Source organism: Parambassis ranga, chromosome 15 (assembly GCF_900634625.1).
Source record: "Parambassis ranga chromosome 15, fParRan2.1, whole genome shotgun sequence".
NCBI lineage: Eukaryota > Metazoa > Chordata > Actinopteri > Ambassidae > Parambassis > Parambassis ranga.
Genome location: NC_041035.1, coordinates 8355074 through 8378591, shown reverse-complemented (window position 1 = coordinate 8378591; position 23518 = coordinate 8355074). Strand labels below are relative to the sequence as shown.

At 39.1% G+C, this 23518-nt stretch overlaps 1 protein-coding gene across 2 annotated transcripts in view; it reads right to left on the bottom strand.

Moving 5' to 3' along the window:
• Nucleotides 1-17761, bottom strand: part of anapc1 (anaphase promoting complex subunit 1) — a 32244-nt gene extending 14483 nt beyond the window's left edge. For both annotated transcript variants that reach the window (XM_028423412.1, XM_028423413.1), the window contains exons 1-33: nt 17588-17761; nt 16735-16974; nt 16408-16572; nt 16198-16240; nt 16011-16108; nt 14907-14989; nt 14644-14717; nt 14393-14538; nt 14161-14318; nt 13839-13970; nt 13527-13745; nt 13006-13101; nt 12789-12879; nt 11988-12053; nt 11737-11874; nt 11277-11420; nt 10340-10400; nt 8624-8679; nt 8104-8235; nt 7848-7922; nt 6364-6486; nt 5660-5829; nt 4600-4691; nt 4212-4360; nt 3217-3295; nt 2510-2546; nt 2237-2310; nt 1666-1844; nt 1144-1230; nt 888-1027; nt 612-730; nt 379-509; nt 110-250 (exon numbers count right to left, since the gene is read on the bottom strand). In XM_028423412.1, the coding sequence (XP_028279213.1) occupies nt 110-250; nt 379-509; nt 612-730; nt 888-1027; nt 1144-1230; nt 1666-1844; nt 2237-2310; nt 2510-2546; nt 3217-3295; nt 4212-4360; nt 4600-4691; nt 5660-5829; nt 6364-6486; nt 7848-7922; nt 8104-8235; nt 8624-8679; nt 10340-10400; nt 11277-11420; nt 11737-11874; nt 11988-12053; nt 12789-12879; nt 13006-13101; nt 13527-13745; nt 13839-13970; nt 14161-14318; nt 14393-14538; nt 14644-14717; nt 14907-14989; nt 16011-16108; nt 16198-16240; nt 16408-16572; nt 16735-16950 (3714 nt within the window). In that variant the 5' untranslated portion in view covers nt 16951-16974; nt 17588-17761. The remainder of the gene's footprint in view (nt 1-109; nt 251-378; nt 510-611; nt 731-887; nt 1028-1143; nt 1231-1665; nt 1845-2236; nt 2311-2509; nt 2547-3216; nt 3296-4211; nt 4361-4599; nt 4692-5659; nt 5830-6363; nt 6487-7847; nt 7923-8103; nt 8236-8623; nt 8680-10339; nt 10401-11276; nt 11421-11736; nt 11875-11987; nt 12054-12788; nt 12880-13005; nt 13102-13526; nt 13746-13838; nt 13971-14160; nt 14319-14392; nt 14539-14643; nt 14718-14906; nt 14990-16010; nt 16109-16197; nt 16241-16407; nt 16573-16734; nt 16975-17587) is intronic.
• Nucleotides 17762-23518: the final 5757 nt, after the last annotated feature.

The following is a 23518-nucleotide window of genomic DNA, read 5'->3' as shown; positions in this document are numbered from 1 at the left end:
TGCCTGTAAGGTTATACAGAACAGATATTTCAAGTCCACCTTCTTCTTGCTGCTAAATACTTTGACAGTATTACTATGCATGTATGTCTTTGTGTGGATATGTGAGCACCTTTGTAAGGTAGTCGTGTATGTTGAGTGTGGCCAGTTTGGTTAGGTGTCCATTGAGTCCCAGAGCCATAAGAAAGCCTGCATACTCATTGGCCAGTTCAGGGCTCTTTGGTTTGTTGTAGGCAATCCAAGCTGAGTCCACCTTGAAAAAAAAAGGAAAGTTTGTTTAGTGCGGCAGAGTAAGCTGCATTTTGTGTCAATTTGGTAAATATATTTTAACATTTATACATTTATTAAAACTATTTTTTTAATTTTTATTCTGACGCTGACCTGTGAAGCAGGAGCAATTTTAAGTCCAGCAGCCACTCCATTATGGAAACTGGGCCAGCTGGTCATGTTAGGGGGAACATCAATATTCCCGCTGTTCAGGTCCACCATTGTGTTCCTTGGAGGGGCACGCCCTGGGGTAGAAATGTGGAAAAACATAAAATATATTGATTTTCTCACAAAGAAATAGACATAATCAGGGCCAGAAGGTTCACATGTCAGCAACATCACATTACCTGTGAGGTTTAGTTTTGGGACGGGTAACGGCTCAGTGGGTACAGGCTGATAAGAGAAAAGAGTAAAGAGGCCTCTGCCAACAGGAAGAGCCATGGTCCTTTGGCACAGCTGCAAGAGTCTGAGCAAGATGCAAAGACAAGGACAAAAGCAGGAGATTAAAACCTAGCAAATGCATAGACATACTAAATCAAGGCCAATCATTTTAAAACTGTGACACAGACCACACCACATACATAGATTTTGAAACTGTTGTTTTGTGGTCTACATGTACTCACTTGTTCTCTTTCTCCTCAATGTACTCATGATCAGAAACCTCTGGTAGCTGGACAACACTGACCCGGACAGGCCTTGAGCTCTGCAGAAGCCTCCTGACTTCCTGAACCCTCAGATCCTGGCTCCAGATCAGTCCTGTGACCTGGTGAGAGGAGAGAGCATTATTAGGTATGCCCGTGCAGTCAGGTTAGGTTAGAAGAAGCTTAAACAATATGTAAAATTAAAATGGTAAATCCAGGTAAATATTGATTGTTATACCTCTTGAATAATGTCTGACATTCCATCTTCCTCCTCATCTGCTTCTGTGGTTGTAGGAGGCTCCAAGGACAGCCCTGAGCCTACAGACTGGAGAGGCATCCAAATTACACGCATATCACCATAAAGTCACGGTGACAGCAGACAAATCATATGACGTAGAATTCCTATACTTTGAAGCTGAGTAACTGAGGTTTATTTAACAAAATTATGGGTTTTAAAGATGAATTTCAAAGGGGAATTTGATTTGAGGGGGATAAAATGGCAACTACATCCTCAATCTAATTATAAAAATGTATACAGAATAATTTATTATTAGAATAAAGGCTGCTAAAGGTCAGGGAGAAAAGAAGATTCATGTGAAAAGATCCATGTATGGAATTGTTCAAGAATTTTGATATAATCTTTATATTTGACTTAAGGACAAATAGAGCTTAATTTTGCAGTTATCTGACTGGCTCCATGGAAGAAAGATAAAATAAAAAATTGTCAGATTTTCAAAGTTTTAATTTATTTCACACTTACAGCTTTGCTTTTGGCCAGAGTCATCTTGTGAGCTTGTTTGGTCAGGTCCTGTCGACCAATCAGCAGACAGACCTCCTCTGACCAATCAGAACATGGCTGCTCCCGGCACCGATAGATGGCCTCTCTGATGGGCAAAGCTACACCAAACGGAACTGATTCCAGGTCCTTCAGGGTGAAACCTAAACCAGTAAAACGACTAAAATGAGTCGTTTACAGTTTACACAAGAAGCTGTGTCCACACACCACAGACTCCTTTTTCACTTGTTAACAAAGGAAATGTGTCAGGTAAGGCAAGTTTTTAACGACTATACAATGCAACATTAGCAAATTAGTTTTACGCATTTCATATGTTGTATATTGAGGTTTGGGTACCTTGAGAAGACAAAAGCCCAGACCTAAACCCTTTCCCTGTTTGTGAGAAAGCGACTTTACAGACTGTGGTTCTACTTCACAGGTGTGAATGTGTAAATTTGCAATAATGTGAACTAGTGTGGTGCAAAAAAGGAGGATATGGCTCTAATACATCTTCCTTTGTGCAGAAAAATACAGGAAAAAATGTATTTTTTCTTACCTTGTGAGGTGAGCCAGACCACAAGCTGTTCAGCCAAACTCTCAGTAGAAAACCGAACCTTCACACTGCTCTGCCTGGAAATAAATACACAGGAAAAAAAGTGAGACAGATGATTCATTATTTTACCTGATGAAAAATAGAAACACTGAAAAATGTTCGAAGCATAGCTCCATGCTTTACATGTTTTACTGTCACTGTACAGGAGTACCATTAACAGCTTTAAAACCTATGAACTTAATTAATTCTAAAGATTTTGTTCCTTCCACTTTTTACCTTCTGAAGTGCAGTTCACTGGCACAGGACTTCTGGCCTAAAATAGATGAGAAAGAGACACTGAATCATAAGAAAGGCCTATGAAAGGCCTATAGTACATGGACAGTTAACAGTTTTACTTACGGTAGTTGCATTTTTATTTGTGAGACTTAAAATCCTGCTCATAATGCTTAGCACAAACTCTGAAGGAAACTATGCAGCTCTTGACTGTATTAAAGCATTTTCAAACCTGCACTGATTGGCTGTTAACATTTGTCAACAAAAAGAACAGGCACTAAAACGATCAGGTCACTCCTGATGAGTGCTTACGTGGGATGGCTTTTGTTGTCTGGTTTTGTTTTGTGACTAAAAAAAAAAAAACAAAATACTGCAGAGGACAAAAAAAACAGTCTCTCTGGATGCTCTCACATCACCCACCAAGTCAATGCCCAATTCTGTGTTGGTGGGAAAAGAGCTGATCAAATACCTGCAGGAACTGTTGTCTCCTTTGTGCTGTATTGGGTTTTTGTCATAGCAGAAACAGAGGAAATAAGGTGACACACAAATGTGCGTCACTCGCCTTTCTTTTTGTGTCGCTGGGCCCTGAAGCAGGAAACCGTCGGACTGGCAGGTAATAATGGCCGGTTGTCAGTAAACGCGCACACACACAAAAAGAGGCACAAACAGTCCGGAAAGGAATAAACAGATGTGGAAAGATAAAAACACACCTGCCGAAAGCTTGAGCAGGTACTTTGATGCATCAGTTGAAGTAGCATTTTCATCTCCAATGATATAGAGAACATAACTCTGAGGAAAAAGAAACAGAGGAATCATTTGTACAGTGTACTACCTTTTAGAAACCAATTACAACAATGAGTAATATTTTTTCTTTAAATTATTTTTTAATATTTTCACTTTTAGTTATATTTGAAACTGAAACTAAGAAATTATTAACTCTATAGGCATTTAGAATATCAGAGAGGTGAAACAGAGACATAATAGTATTACTTACTCCAGATCCAGGCAAACAAAATTACCCCTTTACAACATGAACCAGTACAGTGCTATGAGAAACTGTATGACAGTCAAAACAAAGGCTAAATTTGTGTGCACACATCTGTAATACCAAGTCTCCAAGAACACAATGAGATTTGTTAGGCATGAACTGTAGCCCCCTGACTCTACTTATGTCACTGAGCAGACAGAACTTCCTGTCTGCATTTAAGGGCTATTAATGCCATAAGTTAGAGTAGATGTACTGTATGTATCAGTCTGTTTCTTTAACATGTCTGCATCTCTCCAGACAAAGACAGCTAGAAAAGTGACATGTGTCCTTCCTGTAAAGGAAGGTTAAATCCATCAGCACTGCATGCACATGTACATTTCTCTATCCATACCATGGCATAATTGCTCTTCATATCCAGAAAAAGAATCACAGACATAATCCACAAATAGAATATCTGACTCAAGCACTAGCTGAACTCATTGCCCTCTCTCTCTCTCTCTCTCTCTCTCTGTTTGTTCCCCTCCCTATACTCCCATACACACACAAACAAACACACACTCATTTGAAAGTTTAAACAAAGAGAACCTCTTCTGAAACAGATCAGTACCTTCTCAAAAGTTGAAAAAAAAAACAAGGAAAGATGTTGCCTTTTATGGCTGCATAACATAGAAACAAAGACAATACTTAAAAAAAATACAAAGAATTTGTTGCTTGTACCAGAACTAGCAGCCTGGTCCTCTGACAGATGCCGGGCAGGTAGGGGAAAGGTGGGATTTTCTCCCCTCTCAGGCAGCTACTGAGCCAGCTAAACACACAGGGAGGCTCAGGCCTCAGGAAGGATGGTCGCTGCATCTGACCAATCAGAGCTGGCAAGAGAGGAGAAGGAGTGTTTACATCATTTCATCTTTAACCAGCCAGACAGCCTAAAAGTTCAATACCAGCATGCACATGTGGAAGAATTAACAGAAACAACTTGCATTTGTCCATGCAGGTGCCCATTTTACAAAGTAAATAACCATTATTTAAAAACATATTTTTTTAATACTCTCAAAAGACTCCAAGTGACTGCAAAAGGAATTTCATTTAATTAATAAAAGACCCTCACCCTGGTCAATGAAGCAGCTCTCAGTGAAGCTACTAACTAGAGAAGGGTAATCTCTCCAGTATAGATCCACATACTCTTCCAGCTGGAGATCTCTGCAAACACAAATACATCCAAGTCTTTATTTCTGCACAGATGGACACTAAATTGCTGAAGGTCATTAAGAAATTCAGAAAAGGCTGCACAGTCACAAATGTCTCATCTGTGACATTTCACTTCTTTAGGGCAGTAATTAAACACAAAGAAAAAAGTAATGAGTAGTAACAGCCATGAGTCATGGCAACTCAGATTAATATCAGACAATCAATAGATTTTTAGTCCCAAACTGAAAATTTCCAGCTGTGTGTATGTGTATGATACACTGAAACATAATAAGTGTTTAGTTACTACTAACCCTACTACATAAATATACAAATCTGCACAAATCTCTTTTTCTTAAGGCTAAATATTTTTTAAACCCAGCTATGTTACATTTAATTTTAAAAAATGGCAATTTTTTCCACATTTGGGGTAAATTAAAAATGTATTCACATAACTCACATAGATAACTCATCATACAATTAACCTTTTAGGCTTATTTGGGTAAGACAGTAAAGAGTGTAAAAATTTGCACCACACTTAACAACCTACATACGAACACCACAGGCCAATTACCCTGAAGAGCGCTTCACCCTCCCACTCCACCTATTCTGCTACTGTCATTGTCACTAATCACAACGGTCACTTGACAACCTGTTAATGTTTGTTTCTCGGTACACATCACTAAAGAGCCTTGAACACAACACAAGCTTCCACAGAAAACAATAAGGTGTGCTCACCACCTCTTCTCATAGTGACAGTCTGGTGTATTTGCTGGAAAATTAGCCCAAGTTATTTTTATTCCTACATGTCAATCCATCCTATTTTAATACCTACATCCTGTTCTGTTACAGCATTTCTTTACACACATTTATACAAATGAACAAATAGTCGGCTAATATGGGTCAAATTCACCAGCCCCCCCCAGCCACAAATAGAAACATAAAGACCCCACAAACACATACACATGTACAGTGGTGGTTACCTGGCCAGTTGTTGCAGCAGACAGACCAGTGATGAGGCTCTCGCTATCTGGAGCTCATCCAGCTGCAGCTCCTGGTAGAGCAGATGTAGAACATAGAAAAGGGCAGGGATGTGAGGGAAAAGAAGAGCTGAACTGTCCAACTTCAGAGACAGACTGGCGGGGGAAGACACCTACAACACAGAAGGAGGACATCTTACAATAAAATGTGTGGCAACTACTATTCCTGTACCATCTACACATTTATGAAAGTACTACTACTTAAAACAAATGCAAATCAATACAACAATAATACAACACTTTGGTTATGTTTACCGGTACACTGTTTTTTCTGCTCATTTGAAAGCTGCAATTTATGGTGACAGTAGCTTTAATAATTTAGTCTTCACTATTAATATGAATCGTCCTCTCAGTTTAATACAATACCATTCAGCCAAACCAAAATGTAAAACAATTATCCCATCAATTCCAAATCTACAACAATTTCATGGCAGTTTGTATGTATAATTATATTGGTAATTTCTGAAGCCTCATAAATTGATAAACACTAGTGTCATACAACAAGACCCCAACATCAGGAGGAAATGAAAAAGAAACCGGTGATTGAGGAGTAGATAAAGACAGGCATCGAACCACATGCTTCAGAGTCAATGCAACATTATTCCAAACAACAATTTGCATGTAAATTCATTCAGTAGGTTACATACAGAGGGTGGGACCTCCAGTTCTGTATAACGGGTGTTATTGGTGCCACTTGAGTCCACTGAACCACAGACAGGCTGGGAATTTATCTGACGGTGGTAATGAGATCCCAACAAGTAGTCCCAGTCCTACAAACAGAGAAGAATGAGAACAGACACCACAAGCATGTGTAAAAACAAAATAACCAAAACTGAAAAATAATCTCAGTCATATTGTTGCATATGTTTTGCCTGGTCACACTATTTATTATATTTTTGATGACTGGCCAAGACAGACACTGTATGTTGGTCTGTGACAACGAATCATGTCTTCCTGTCTCTCTGATGTCATTAGGGATGTGCAAGGGACACCCAGTGTATGATTCTGACTGCCTTCTGTTCAAACCTGTGTTGCAGATGCAGTCACACATGAGAGAGGGTAGAGATATTGACACAGGCTAACTTGTGAGGCATCCAGCATGTAGTATTGACATCTTTTACCATGATTAAAAACAATGGTAAAACAAAATATCTGCCCCATATGCATATTGAATCCCACCGTCTTATGTCTTTCAAGACTATTTTCAGCTAGCAACCTGAAGATGGCAGGAGGGGCCTTACGTGGGCAGCACAAAGACAAAACCATCTCAAGACACAAAGCAGTAACGAGCTGACAGTGTCAACAGCATGCTTCAGTTTAATCTGACTCATGTATTTCTTCAGGCCAAACATACACACAGAGAACTACCCAGCACAGTCTAAGCCTCCAGCAGTTTGACATTTGCCAGTCATGTTTTGCTCTAATAAGAAAACAACACAACTGCACAAATTACTTAAGAACCCTCCACCATCAATCAGGAGTATTTTAAGAACACCTTCACCTGGCTGTGTGGGGGACACGGCTCTGCTTAAGGATTTAGGTTTGATTGTAGGATGGTCAGGGTTTCATTAAATGGCTGGGGAACTCATGATTGTCTTTTTGAGGACTCTCACTGATGTAAGTGTGTGTTTAGGGCTGTACGACAAAGCACAGGTTATTTTAGAAGCACTAAACCCGTACTATATTAGGGGGGTTTCCCTGCCTACTCTGGCGTCCATTTTTGGTGGTGTAGGTTTTTTGTTTTGGTGTTTGTTTGGAATTGAAAAATTGAGCTGTATAATTATATAGTTAAATAGTTTTTCCCCTTGCCCATGGACACATCAGCATGCAGGGCATAGGCTCGAACTGCCAACCTTATGCTATAAAGAAGTTTAATTTGTATTATTCCTCCTCAATGAATTACATCTTCAAGTTGTGTTGTTAGCACTAATATGTTACTGTTACAAGTATACACCGATTTCCTTGGTGTTGCCAAACACTTCAGAAATAAAGTATGCATACAAATGCAGATACTAAATGGAAACAAAACTTACTGCTATTATAAAAAAAAATAAAGAATGACAAAGTAAAATCCAAACATTTTACCTTGCTGTCAATTTAGAGTATTCACTTATTTACTTTAGTCACACACCTCATCACAGCCTCCATCAGAGGGACGAGCCTTCTTGGCTGCAATCACCGGAGAGAGAGGCACTTCAAAATGAAGCTGGGGAAAGCAGGTGGGGGTCAGAGACCAAGGTCAAGACAAGATAGGGTTTTCCAGATTAACACTTAACAGCAGGCTTTTTAGAGAAGTATTGCAGGTACATGATAAATCAAAGATTTGTTACAACAGCACTGCTTAAAACTGCCCATAAAAAATACAAACTCTTCAAATGCAGACTTACATTCCGAGTCCAGGTCAGGCGTTCAGTGCTGTAGCCCATCAATGTCATAAAACAGGTGACAAAGAGGTTCCACTCAGCATGAGCGCTGGTGCCACCAGGGGCATTGTAGATGTTGTACCACTTCACCAAAACCTGCAAATGTTTTACAGAATTACCGTAAGTTAAAAAGTTTGAGCTGTTTCAAAGACTATGAAAACATCTTTTAAGAGCTTCTGTAGTAAATCCCTGGATAAACAATAATTCTCTTAAGTAGCTTTGTTGTTTATCTTGTCAGGAATACTTGAGATGTAAGACACATTTTCTATATTCAATTTATTTGTTAATGAAGAAATATGCTGGCATGAATTAAATCTTGTAACAGACAAAATATTTGTACATTTTAACATGAAGAGTTAAGAATGTCCTTGCTATATAAAAATGAAATTAATATAATGGCATGGCTGCATGTGTGTTGTTGGGAATGTACTACGGTACACAGCATGAAGATATGTTTTTTCCTTTTAGATTAGCTTTTACTAACCTTCATAGCAGCTTCCTTAGGCAGGATGAAACGAATGGCCTGGAGGCACTTCCTTACTGACAGGGGCAAAAGGTGACAACAGACAAATCATTCAACTTCACAGTAAAGACTTGGATATTTGGTATGGATAAGACTGAGGTAAGGTTTAGTATCCATATATACATTTTTCATTTCTGTTTTTTCATGATCTCATCCTGTTAGAATATTTTTTCTCCTTATCTCCTCAGCTCCCGAAAACAAAAAAGGAAATTAAAAAATAATCAGCAGTAATTAGTGCTGTGTCTCCTAACAACTTTGACCAATCAGATTCCTAATCAACGTCACTAGGCTATCTTAATAGAACATCCAGAGTGGGAAAGGTCAAAGAAGAGGTGGATAAATGCCATTTCATTAGAGGAAGAAAGCCTTGTCTGTAAGATCGATTACTAAATAATGGGGAGAAATGCATAGAGAAGACATAAAGGAACACAAGGCAGACACACCAAACAGTGACACTCAAGGCTTTATATAAAAACATAATAAACGACAAAAGCGGAGCTTTAACAAAACCCACAGGAGATTAGGAAACTTGAAGACTCAGGGTGAATGCAGGAGTTAGAACTAAACAGACCCTGGGACTTATTAGTCTAAACAACAGAAGATAAACCAGCTGACCTCCAATTTAATTGGCTAAAAGAGAAAATCCATTATAATATAATTCATTAATTATTCCAAAGTACTTCCTCGTCACCTAGCTTTTACTTTTAGGGAAGTGTCAAAATGTCATTTTACAAGATATTATTATAGTTTCCTTCCAATATAACTTCCAAAAATACATTTTAACATTATTTATTCCCATTTATGGCAACAAAAGAGCCCTCTGTGCTTGCCTTCTTGTCTGCATCAGTTGCTTGCTTCGTCAGTTCTGTTTCCCTTCTCTTCACTAAGCTGAATGGCCTCAATCTCCCTCAAAGACAACCACTGCAGCTGGGCCCATAGACATTCTTCCAACATTAATTAAAACCGCCCGACCTGACCGTCATCTTATTTGTAGCCCCAGCGTAAAGCTTGTGTCACATCAGACCACATGTGCAACATGTTTGTGCTCCAGTTGCATATCTGGAATGAAGCGTTATCTTTTCAATTCACTCTGGCTAAAGGAGTCTATGTCTTTTAAGATCTTAAATTGACTGAGATCAAGCAGGTTGTGGGTTAATGCTTATAAGTGACATAATCCAATCTAATTTCCAAAGTAGTTAATTTAAACATAGCCTTCTAATTAGAGTTAAAAAAAGATCTGAATTCACATTTATTTGATTTATATTTATTACCTGTAAATAAAGGGTTTGCTGTAGATTATTATCATTGGTTCTTTAAAAAAAAGATTAAAGGAATAGCGATTTATCAAATAAAATGTATGAAAATGTGCATTAAGCCTGTCTCTGAGGGCTACTCAGAAAAACCTGTGGATTAATTATTAGTGTGTGTGTCTGTCTCCTTTGTAATGGCATCCTCAGTATATCAAGATTGTACGTCACTGTGTAACAATGTAGAGCAGCTCTCAAATCTAATTTCATTGACCTAACAGCTCTGACTCAGCCATCTGAGCGTGCATGCTTGCGTGTGGTCTCGCTTAAAATGTACGTTTTAACAATAGACAGCAAATACTGACCAACAGCAACCTATTCTTTAATGTTCTGTGTGTACAATATGTTTGCTTTTTTGCTTGTGTCTCACCCAGCTCCGAAGTAGCAATCTCAGGGATAGAGATCCTCATCATTGTGCCACTGTTAAGTTCCTAGAGATAAAAATAAAATAGACAATTTAGATTATACACTTTTCAGTTTAATTTAATATCTGTGCAATACAAGTGCCTATATGTCATCATGGTAGTGATAGCAAACAGCTAAACTGCAGTATGGCAGTACTGTACCAGGAAGCCATGACAGTAGAGATAATAGTTTGCACTGTCATGACTTCTTTTCAAAACTGTAACAGGTAAAATATTTTATTTGGAAAAACATAGTACCGGTACCTTCCAAAAGGAAATAACACATCAGAGAAGAAAACTTTTTGCATTACAGAAAAATAAATTGCTGGGTGATGAGTCATTGTTTCCTAAGTATGCCAGACACACACACACCAGGAATTTCAGATTAAAGAGTTCTGCTGTAAACGTCTGTATGGGATTACAATTTTTTTCACCGTTTCATTTCAACATAGATGTAGATTATTTCATTTAGCCTGTATTGTTAGGTCATAGAACATTGACCAATGTCAGGTTAGAGAAAAGAAAAGGAAACCCTGTTGTGAAAATTAAACCATCAAATCAACAACACACCAAGAACAGGCAGCATTTTGAAAACTCCAGCTGCATGGGGCATTGGCAACAATTAGTATTCAGACTGACATATCCAACACAAAGGTAGTGGAGAGGATAAAGAAAAACAGCCCAATGGCACTGTTTGAAACCACACAGCCAGCTTTCTTTGTAAGCGTCATTAGCCACACTAACACACATCACTTAGTAGAAAGAGACCCTTGAGGTGAAATGTGCTGTATTCAGTGTTTGTGCCCTTGATTCACTTCTACCCTAAATTGCACTGAAGGTCCTATGTTATTACTGTAAAGGTTATAAAATATAAAATGTGCATCATGAAACGCAAAAACCTACCAAAGTGACTCGGTTGCAGACCGGATCTCGCAAAGCATGAATGAAGGGCGTAGCTTGTTGAAAGGCGTAATCATCCAAAAATGAAGCTTCATGGTGTTTAATGATTGGAACCCTCACCTCTGACACTGGTGAAGGCATTATGTCCTGATGAAGAGGTAGCAGAGTAGACAGGTAAAATAAAAATGTAAAAGCAGTTAACCAAGTACTAAATGAGAGAATGTTAAATTGTAATGCTAAATACAGAAACACTGTCTGAAAAATTTTTTTTTTTTCGGATTCTATACAATTCGCTAAATAAAATACATTTAAAAAAAGAATTGAAAAAAAAGAAACTGTACTATGACAGATTACAGAGGATCTACAGAGGAAATGATCTCTCAAGACAATACTACACTGAATGGCAGCACTGAAGAAAACAGATTAACAATCAAAGAAATGCATTTTCAATACAAGACTATACCTCATTGAGCCTATGGAGGTGCCTAGTGCCAGCGTTAGCCGGTGTGCTAACATTCTCCACCGGTGTGCTGATGTGAGGAAGGTGGTTAGTCAAGCTGAAATTGGGTGACAAGAGACCAGGAACAAACACCCTACTGACCTACAGGAACACAAACAATGCCGGCTTCAGCAACCAGTCACAACACTTCCACCATCAGAAATATGAGTCCATTTTTATGTGCTAGAAAGATTTGAAGTGGCCCTCATACTTACCCTGGTGATTCCCGTGTAGAGGACCAGACTGCCACAGGCCTCCAGAACCAGCATGGCATCAATATTCTGAGAAGCAAAGTATTAATGAATCATTATTTTGTGAAGTAAGTGAGAGACTTCAATCTATAAAATGTCAGGAAAAAACTGCCATCATAATTTTCAATATTCTATACGCAAAATAGCAACACCTGAAGTTTTCATTTACAAAAATCTATCATACTAATTCTTTCCAGCTGCTGTTACATGCTGTCTACCAGCTGAGATCCGTGATCTAAAACAAAAACCAATCATAAAATATAATTTCTCTGTAGCTCTTAGTTAACAATTTCACATGGAAATCAATGGAGTCACATCAATAGTGCTGCTGTGTTAATCTAATAACGCAGTTCAACAAACTCCTCTGAGGCATGTTTAAAGACCAACAATAAAACTTACGTATATCAAGAAATACACCTGTCTGTAAATACAGAAAATTGCAATCTTTAAAGAACATGTCATGTATCCCTGGCTAAATGGATTGCTGATGACTAAAAAATGCAGCTATGACTAATACACATGAAACCCTGTGAACAAAGCCAGGTTGCTTGTCCCTTTTTTCATAAACAAGGGTAAAACACTTCTGTGAAGTATAATACAATCCTGCTCATTGCAGCAGTGTGCACTACACAGAGGTAACACTGAGCGTACTATTAAACTTTTTTTACTACTAATACGAGTAAGTATCGTATAAGTATCAAGACACTATTAGTAACCTAAAACATTATTTTTACATGTGGTCTTCATATGAATATTGTAATGTACCTGCAGAGGCTCTGCATCTTGGGCAGGGATCGTTGTTACAGAGGGGAAGATGAGCTGAGATGTGTCGTTGCTCTCAATAAACTTCACACACCTGTGGCAACAATAAAAAAAACTAATGTTCAGTTTGGCAGTTTGCTACATCCTAGATAAAGATGAGATACTTTGGAATAATTAAAAGTTTTATGTTTGTGATGTGTTCAGTGCATGATTTGGTGACCTGAGCTGCTGGTGAGACTCCACCAGGAAACACAAGTAGTGGTTCTCACAGAGGTCAGAAGTCAAGAATACTTTAGACGCCTGGCTGCTCATCTCCCTGCAGAAAAAAAAAAAAAAAAGATTGATTAACAGCACTTAGCTAGAACAGCACCGACCAAGAAATCTAAAAGTAAAACGTATACTAAATCAACTATAGTATCTCTTACAAAATTCAATACAAAAAAAACATGATGCTGGTGCACCAACAAAACTTTCACTGCTCAAAGACCCTTCCTTTTGTCTTCATTTTTTACACCAATTTGATTTTATGACAGAATTGTTCGCATTAACGCGTTTTTTTAGACATGAAAGTCTGTATATAACTGACCACCTCAGAAAATAAAGGCTATCCAGAGGAAATTACATCACAAAAGAACAACTAGTAATTGAGCCTCCATAATTTTGCTCTTATTGCTGTGAATAAATCCTGGCCCTATAGAGACTCTACCTTTATTAGGAGTAGAATTTATTTCTGTTATTTACCTGTGACAGCTAGCAGTGACCGCCTCACTCCACAGTTGCTCCATGCAGAGGTCGGGAACAATGGGCTCCATCTCCGGCACAAGCATTGTCTCATTTAAAGTGGAGTTAGGAGAAGTCAACAAGCCATGATGCCCCCTGGGAGATGGGGTGTGGAAAGATGTGTTGAAGCGAGCCGCACCTGAGAAGGATGGAGCTGCCATTCCTGGAGAGTGGGCACGGCTGGAATACACAGATGAACCAGGAGAGTGTTTGTGCGCAAGGTTGTTTATGCTTACGTTTATTTCTACTAGTTAGCTTTTTCAATTATCTCACCTGAGGGCAGCCATGTTGGAAATACTTGGGGAATGAACTCGAGAGTGTAATCCTGGTGAGGATGTCATGATTCTGCTCTGATGACCATGCAGAGCGCTGTAGTGAAGAGGAGAGCTGGTCCCAACAGCACAACTGGAGGTAGAAAACCAATGACAGGGTCACACAACAGCAGGGTTACAGAGATGTTTTAAAGGTAACAAGGAGCAACATGAGACGTAAGGAAAAAAGACAATTGCATTTTTAAAAACACTAATTGTCGGTCCAATCCTCAAAAACATTTTCTGGAAGATTTATACATTTTCATCACTTTCACTTTCAGTACCTTGCTGCAGTTCCAGGAACAAGCCCTGGTGCCCCACTGCCACCAGGGGAGTCAATACGGGAAGTATTACGCAAATGAGAGGTTAGGAAACCCGACCCCTTCAGACCCAGTGGTGTGCCAACTGGCTCTGCTGGACAACGCAGGACTGTAGAACGCTCCTGATTGAAGTGAGAGAATCAAGTTTGAAAAAGACAATGTGTATGCGTGTGTTTATGTATGTGTGACCACTTACATCCTGGGTGACTTTGCGCAGGGCCCAGACAGAATGTATTCCCTGTACAGTGTCATATGATACAACTATGGAGGGCTGGCAGCATGTAAACGCTATCTTCAAGGTGGAGTCAGAAACGTACTGCATACGGGAGCCTTCAAACAAGCCTGGGAGAACACACACACACACACACACAGGTTCAGGTAAACATGTGGGAACTGCTCATTCTCAAAGAAAGACAACAGACAGAGGCAGAGTTTAAGTGTCAATACCTGTAGGTTTACACACAACAGGTGCAATCTCATCTAGAGGATGCAGCATGCTGAACACTGTGGGCAGAGGTTCCCTGTAAAGAAAGCAGCATTGTAACCTGTCACATGCAGTACAAACATTTGTGTTTGTTTTTGTTGCTTTGTTGATGCATTTGATTAAGTTTTGAGCTTTGATGATCACTTGGGTGACACAAGTGTCAGCTATATCCAAATGTGTAGCTTTTTTTTGCCTTGCGCTTATCAGTGTGTAGTTTAACATGTACCCAGGGGGGCTGAGCTGTGCATCATTCCCAGTGTTTTTCCGTTCCAACAATAGCCCAAACTTGGTTGCCCAGACATTTGAGACCTGGTAAAAACATGACAAACATTTTTAATGGTTATTCACAGAAACCACCGCAGCCTCTCAAGTTCTGATTCCCTTAAGCTTAAACAATAGTAAAGTGAAATTTACTGCAATTTAGGCAATTTCAAGCACTCTGGCTTTAATTCATGGCCAATTTTCACCATGTTCTGACTTTCTGCAAATCAAACTGTTACTATAGTTGTTGAATATAGAAAACAATCTGATTATTTGACAATGAAAATAATGACACCTGCAGTCCAATACAAATATTTTTTTTCTTTTAATATTTTTGATTGAATAAGGAGATGATTGGTCTTTGTCATTTCAAAGGGGAACTGAAGGTTTAGCAGTGGGGGAAGTTTTCCGCTACAAAAGCTCTCACAAGGAGGTTATTACTCAGTTTGCAGCAACTACTCATGGCCTGCCTGGCTCTTTGGCAGGCCTTTCAATCATTTAACGAGTGGGTGTCAAACTATTCCGCTAGTAAATATCCAAAAAAATTAAATAAAAAATATACAAGAAAACTTTGATTTTCATTGAGCAGCCATTAAATGCTGGTCTGCAACTTAATTGTAAAAGAACTTTCCGAAATCTAATAACAGTTTTTGTTGCTGTGCAAAAGGGTCACGAGACCTACACATGGTTATGCATTATATAGACAAATATGTCCACACTTCCAAAAACATAGGTGCACATGGTAAACCATACATGCCACACATTCTAGTTTAGTGTAGACACAAATGCAAGCCACAATAACTCATACAAAAGGTACACATATAAACACACATCGAGATGATCAAGGTTCATTCCAACTGTCAGTGATCCAAATTTTCCATTATTATTGGTTAGTCTGACTATGGTTCAACCTTGGGGAATATTACTAATCTCACTGACAGTTAAAACACAAAACATCCAGTGTTTACAGAGAAAAAAATAATTTCACGCATTGGATCCAACCAAATTTGCCTGTCACGTGATAGGAATGCATAGAAGAAGATTTCCTACCAGTGTCTCTCTTTCTTACCTGGAAGGGCAGAGGCGATATGAAATCCTTCCCACTCACAGTGTGAACATTGACACAGCTACTCTGTATAATACACACTGTATGCTCCACTTCTTCCTCTGCAAAACATGGAAGATTTATGTGATTTTCTTACAAAGGAAAACTCAAATTACCTCAGAACAACTAAAAGTGTTCAGTGATACAGTACCATCTTTCTTGTTTTGAGGAACAGAAAAGTTGCACCACAAGGCCTGCGGATATCAAGACACAATGTACTTCTTAATTAATTGTTTTGAAATCACTTGACAGCAGACTGACAGCTTAATTGCAATCAAAACTTTAAAAATAAAATATTGTAAGACAGAAACAAGCTAAAACTATTTTCAGAATAGTAATCCACATGGTCTCAGTGTCCGACCTGCTGCACTGGGCTGTCGACTGTAAATGCCTTGTACACACTGGAGGCTTGAGTCCTGCTGCCCTGGCTCCAAACAACCACATTTCCTGCAGTATACAGTTCTTCTTCAAACTCCACTTCTTCTTCTTTGACTCTCATGCAGCCCTTCCTAAGCTGCCAGCATTCCTGCTGATCAGAAAACACAAAATCACACCCATCATATCAACAAGAAGGGATAAGAAAACTAGTTATCATAGGACACCTACAGACAGTACACCCTTTATAGCTGACATAATTGGTACACTTGCAATAGACAACTACAAGTCATGCAGTGCCACAGAATCTCACCCTCTCTCTCTCCTGCAGGCTGACTTCCTGCAAGGAGCCTACCAGGCCTGCGGCACCATCTGATGACCACAGCTCGGAGGCAGGTTGGAGCTCTCGGAGCTGCAGGTTGAAGGCATTTGGATGGTTCCTACAGTGCTCGCGGCCAAACGGGACAAACGACTGCAATTCCCCTGCGGCAATCATCGTGGCTGTCTCTTCATACACGACTTCCGACATGAGTTCCAGATATCAGCATTATTTCTGTGAAGAATGAGAAGTTAATATAGCAGGGATTTTTGTTACTAAAAAGGTGTCTTATGTCAACAAAAGGTACCTGCATTTGTTAAAATCAAGTTATGCAACTGTTGAAAGTGTGTGAAATTACAGTAGTGTTTATTTCTATATGAAGATTTTTTTAACACATCAGCATGAATTACGACATGAAATACGACTTTACAGTTAGCTGAGCATGTGGCTTTATATATCTTGTTCGTTTAGAAGAAACAGACCCAAGCACTCATGAGCTGATGTAGCCTTAACCAGATCAACAATTGATATTACAATTAGGAATCACGGCAGTGAGGTATGAACAATTAGACCAAAGACATTTCAATTAATAGTTCAACGGTTTCGTGTTGCTGTTCTTTCTAACTGACGTCACATGCTAGCGACAAGCTTGAAGTTTACAACCAAAAAATACCCATACACAATCCTAAATACTTGAAAGCCAAGAAGATGCCGAGACAGATACACATGAACAAGTTGTCTGCTGTGTTTGAGAAGCTGTACTCCAGCATTAGGAAGCTAACGCTAACGCTTGCTAATGTTAGCCTCGGCTAGCTTTAAATTTGCAGGGAGACATTTAGCCGCTAACCTGATAATAAGGAATAGTCTGGCTCTTGTCGTGGAGTCCTTGTGTATCCTTCCTGTGAGTCTTCCTTGAGCACAACGTCGTCACCGTGCAAGCATAAAAAGAACTCGGATCAAGTGCCAAACAGTGGACTACAGCAGGTTTTCAAATGAGCGCGGACATGTTTGTTGTCCCGACATCCTCTTCCTCCAAGAGTCAGCCAATCAGCAGCGAGGAGGAGGTGAGCTCACGAAAAAAGGACTCCGGCCACAGAACTACAATGAAAACATTCATACCTCGCCTCTGCTGCTTTTATTTTGAAATTAAAAACATTTTTTGCAAAGGGGCCACTGTGACTTTTTTCATAGGGCCCCAACAGATTGTAGATTTACCACTGACAAAAAGTATTGATAGCTATAGACAATTATATAAAAATTATAAAAATATATTATTTACAAAGCTAAAATTATGTTCAAGTGAAAAATAACAATTGTTAAGGAAGATGTAGCAGTTCAGATTCTGACATGTGGTCTGTCTGAGTATCAGTTATAGCTAAACTGGAAAAACTCACCAGTAGATGGCTGGGATAAGCTCTAGCCGCCCGTGACCCTGTACTACAGGACAAAGCAGGCTCAGAAAATGGATGAATCCTAACTTGATGTGGGCACGAAGACAGTGCACATTTTTTGGGTACTTGATTTTCAGACTTGATAACATAGTTAAATGTGGAGGATATTAGCTAAGTTTTTACTGTAACCCCAATTAAGAATTAATGGGCTGATATTTATATGAGGAAGTAGCGAGTAATCACCATAATATGTGTAAAGTCACACCAAGCTTTACACCTAGATAACAATTTTGTCTTGCCTTGTGCTATAAGATGTTTTGGGGGGAAGTTGGGGGGTTGGCTTAATCTATTAATTTATTTATATTGGTTTTCATTTGGTAGTGATTGGAGTTATTGACAGCAATAATTGCAAATTATAATAAACTTGGTAGTTTTATGTTATTTTAATAGGCAACAAATGTTAGGTGACAGCAAAGAGTGTAGTGTCATATATGACAGTGTAACTCTATCTGCATTAAAAAAAATCAAATTCTGTACAACGTGGTCATGAGATATTATGTTGGTGGTGGAAATCAGGAGTCTGCAAGGTGTGGTGCCTCTTGATGTGATGGATGTCACAAAACAACAAGGTAGAATCTGACTGAGTTAACTCTCCCAGACAATATCAGCACAGCTCCCTGTGTGGTGTGACTGTCAAGGAGGGAAAGAGAAATAAATAAAGTGAGATAATTCTTTATCTAGGCTATTAAATTAAAGTAAACTGGAAGGACAACACACAAACAGAAAGTGTCTTCACCGGTTTGTCTGACACTGATAATTATTTCCTCTCACATTTCTTCCCACATTTTTTTCATGAGAATGTAGATGAGATGTATTTATTTTCATGAGATGTATTTACATTTTTTAATATAACATCTTATTTGACCTTGGGAAAACAACATAAGCAATAACAGTTCTATAAAACAAAACAAAAAACAGCAGAGAGTAAAAACCTGTGCAATTAATAATAATAATAATAAATCCACAGTGAGAAACAGCAAGTCCTGAAATATAATTACTGGCCAAGCAGTGATTATGTTGTGTAAAATTGTCATTTGTTATGCTGCTTTACTATGAGCCATCATTGCTCAACAGCTAACTCCCATACAACCCTGACAGACACCTCATAACTCTCATTCAGCTGCAGCATGTTGGCTGTCTGCAGTGAGGTCATCCTGCCATAACGGGTGCTCAGATAGATTTCATTACAGCGAAAGCATCCATGAGCAAATCATGTCTGTGTTGAAACACCAACTGAGCAGGGACAAGCCACATTCTGTGATAGATAGATAGATAGATAGATAGATAGATAGATAGATAGATAGATAGATAGATAGATAGATAGATAGATAGATAGATAGATAGATAGATAGATAGATAGATAGATAGATAGATAGATAGATAGATAGGATGTCTGATTAAATAGTTTCCCAAACAAAGCAAAGTAATGTAATCTGACTGGTCCCTCTGAGAGCCAGACCCAGGTGCATCATGGGTAGGGTTTTGCTGGTTAATGAGAGCTAATGATGAAAATGTGTGTGCGTGCGCATGAGTGTGTGTTGCACCAATTACAGTCTCGAGATGGCATTGCTGTACGTAATGTCTGCCATGGGGCTGAATCCAGGCCAAATGTATTTATGTATTTAGTTAATTTAGGATGCAATGAAGAGCTCTGGTGGATCTAATTGATCTGTACAGGAGGCCCCACACCAAAAACAAGGCATATATTATGGGGGCCTGCAGGGACACTGACATGTCTGTGAAGTGTGTGTCTCTTGTGTATGTACAATAAAGAGAAATGCAAACAGATCTTTGAAAATAAGGTGAGTTCTGTGTACATTGTTGTGTAAAGAAGACAAGATAGTGGGAAGAAGCAAAAATAATGGTATTAAAGCTGCAAGCAGCATTGCCGGCCCTCGCGCACCTTGCAATCCGCAGGGCCATCACAGTTTCCTGTCCCATACTCTCCTGTCCTATGCTCTTCTCTCCTCTCATTTCCAGAGACGTAGAACAAAAACATGTTTAAAAGAGAAATTTCCTGCTGCCAGTAGGTGGGGCTATGACCGTGTCATCATATTAGCATATATATTTGTTCAGACTCGGGTCCACAGCAGTACTGTAAGATTTTGTCATTGAATGAAGTACGGTATGTTGGTGGTACTGCAGAAAATACAGTGTTTCTTTGCAAAAAAAATTTCGGGCGAATGAATTTTTCTACCAAGTTTGGTGAGTTTTGGGGCATGTTAAGGCCCCCAAAAATGCGATCTCAGGGGGGGGGGGGGGAAATAATAATAATTCCTAAGGTTTCAATAGGGCTCTTGCACCATTCGGTGCTCGGGCCCTAATAATAGAGCAGGTACAATTGGCAGTGTGGTACAGGGACATTTTTATGACTTCTATGCAGCTTCTCGAGCTGTAGGGTCGACTTCCAGGTACAATCACTGCAGTTAAACTTGCTGTTTAAGTAAATGAGACAGACCCTTTCAAAATATACCATATTTTATGGGGCAAATTCTTTTATCAGCAGCAGGCTTCTCCTTTATTTTTTCTTTCCATGCTGTTTCCATGGTGATGAGTACTGCCAGGTGTGCATTTATGCCCACAATCAAAAGAAGGTGCAAAAAAACAAAAAAGAGTTTTGACCATAACTTTGAGTACAAACTTGTGACAGCTTGTACTCAAACATCTTGTGACAGTTACCATAGTAACATATGGTTGTTGTGCCTAAATTTAACCAAACAGAGGTACAGGTACAAAAGACGTCATGGTTATTCACATTTAATGACCTCTTAAGCTCTTACTCTTAATCTCTTACTCTCTTACTAAAATACTCTTAATCACAAGCTACCACAGTGTGACTTTAGCTCTGTTTGCGCCAAGACTTGCTTGTCCAACAACAGTGTGCATACCTACTAAATGCTATTATCCAGCCCTTCAGTGGGAAGTTGGAGCATACCATTTGTGTCATTAACATGACATTTGCTTTATAGCATTAATGCAGCTCATTTCCCAGATTTCATCCGGCAGCACTGACCTATTGTCTTCATTTTCAGCTCTGAACACAGCCTGTGTCCAGCTGCAGTAAACCAGGTTCAACCATCATGGGAGTTTAGCTGTAATTCATCAGACTAATCTCCTCTGGTTGGGAATGACAATCCATCATTGAATCCAACTGGGTTCAGCCAGGAAGAGAAGAGTCTTCCCACAAGGGAGACGGAAATCAGTTTGATACTGGCACCTGTGACGACATTTCTGATGAGTAAAAAGGCCTGTCATTTGTCTGCAGAGGGGTGTCTTGATATTGTCATCACTGTGGTGAGAAGCAGGGTAACCACACAGAGACTTGTTTTATGCCTGTCTCTAAGTAGCTTTTTTTATTTATTTTAGTTATCACGAATTTTATAACCATCATTTACAGACGCCCATCAAATATTTTCCATTTCTGTCACAGATTCTTCTCTGTGTTATCTTCTGTCTTTGATAGAGTCCTTTGCACATTCTATATCTTCATCTATCTCTGTCTTCTTTCAGTACGTTTATGCTGCTGTCTGCTCACAGCAGGGAGAGAGAGAGAGAGAGAGAGACAGAGCAACAGAAAGTCCCGACAGGCTGCCAACAGTAATCTGCCATCAGACTGGTCACTCTGAGGTTTGCTAATTGGATAATGTGGTGCAGAGGAGGCACTCAGCAAGCTAGGGGATTCCCCTCATCACACCGGCCATGGGGAGAGTCGTGATGCTGAAGTCTGATTACAAAGACATCCACCATTTGGACCTTAAAGTGGATTCCACTGGTGGTGTTCTCCACATATGCAATGCAGACATTTTTGTCCATTAAAAAAGACTTCAGATTCTAATTTTAAGGCTGGCACCTGTCATTGTTCATGTGCTTTTATTGCTTGGTGGATATTCTATTTAAACACATTTCTTAAATCAAATGACCAAACACTGATCTGACTCACATCGTGCCGTTAGCCAGTAAGTTTGACGTCTGTGTCATCTGCTCTGTGCACACTACATGATGCAGAAGTAATGAGAAATTAGTCGGGGTCCAGGGCTCATTTTTTGCCGTGATGATGGTGACCCATCATTTCACGTTACAGAACTATATCTGCTATAGCACAATTGTGCATAGGATTAGAATTACAGAGTGAGGTAAATTACTAATATAGAAAAAATAAATAGATTCTCATGGGTCTCAGTCCTCTCAACGTTATCCTCCATATTGCGATGAATCAGCTTCGTCTATAGGAACGTTTCCTTCTGTACATTCCATCAAAATCAATGTAATAATGTTGATGTTTCCTCCATCAGCTTCCTCTTCCTGCTGGGATCTGTCTCCAATCACTGCTGTCAATTAGACCTGCCCCTTCTCCCATGGACTTCTGCATAATCTACTTTCTCTCTGGACTGATCACATTAAGGTTCACATAGTGCCATCATGGCTGAGAAGAGGGAGGATGAGGAGAGGTGGGAGGGTAGGAAAGCCAGAGACACTGCAGTTATAAAGATAAAATCATCAGGTACACAACCACAAAAATAAAACCTATTCTTACTCCTGACTCTAAAAATGTTAAGATTTGTTTTCATCATTTTATTTCTATAGCCTTGAAAACAAGAACTAAAACCAAGATGATTTATGCTCTAATGGACAAAACATTACATTTTTGATTTGCTTTGACAGGTTAAAGGTTTTTGGGCAGCTTGTGATAAGTTGTGCAACATTTTGCATGAATCTCCTGTCAGGGCACCGGCTCATTAGATTTGACAAGTAGCCACTGATAATGGCATTAAACAGTGGCATTTCACTAAGTAGAGTAAAATGATTTCAAATTACATAAAGAATGCTGTCATAAAAGCATTTTAAAATCTATACTCTAACACAACATTAACATTTTATGACCTTATTAAATTGAGTTAGGTAATATTTTAACAAACAGCAGCCGTAGATCAAGACAAATGGCCAATCTGACAAATCTCAAAAAAATTACAACTCTATATGACAAGATTTTGTAAATTTGTGTGTATTGCATTACTATATATTGCATTGTATCTGCACTGATCATCTCCAGTGATACTGATGATTCACACTCATTTGGATGGATGCATAGATGGAAGGGTGGATGGAACATCACAGCCATTTCACTGCACCATTCCAGCAGAGCAAATGAGACTCATCAAGGAAGCTGTGGGTGGATTCAGAAAACACTTTGCTGCTGTGTGGAGTTCTTTTTGTACAAATAAATCTAAAATTAAATTTATTGTTAACAACCTGCAAAATATTTGTTTTGTTTAATGTATTTAAAATATGGTAATCTGGTGCTCAGAGATTGTTTCTGTGGCTATAAT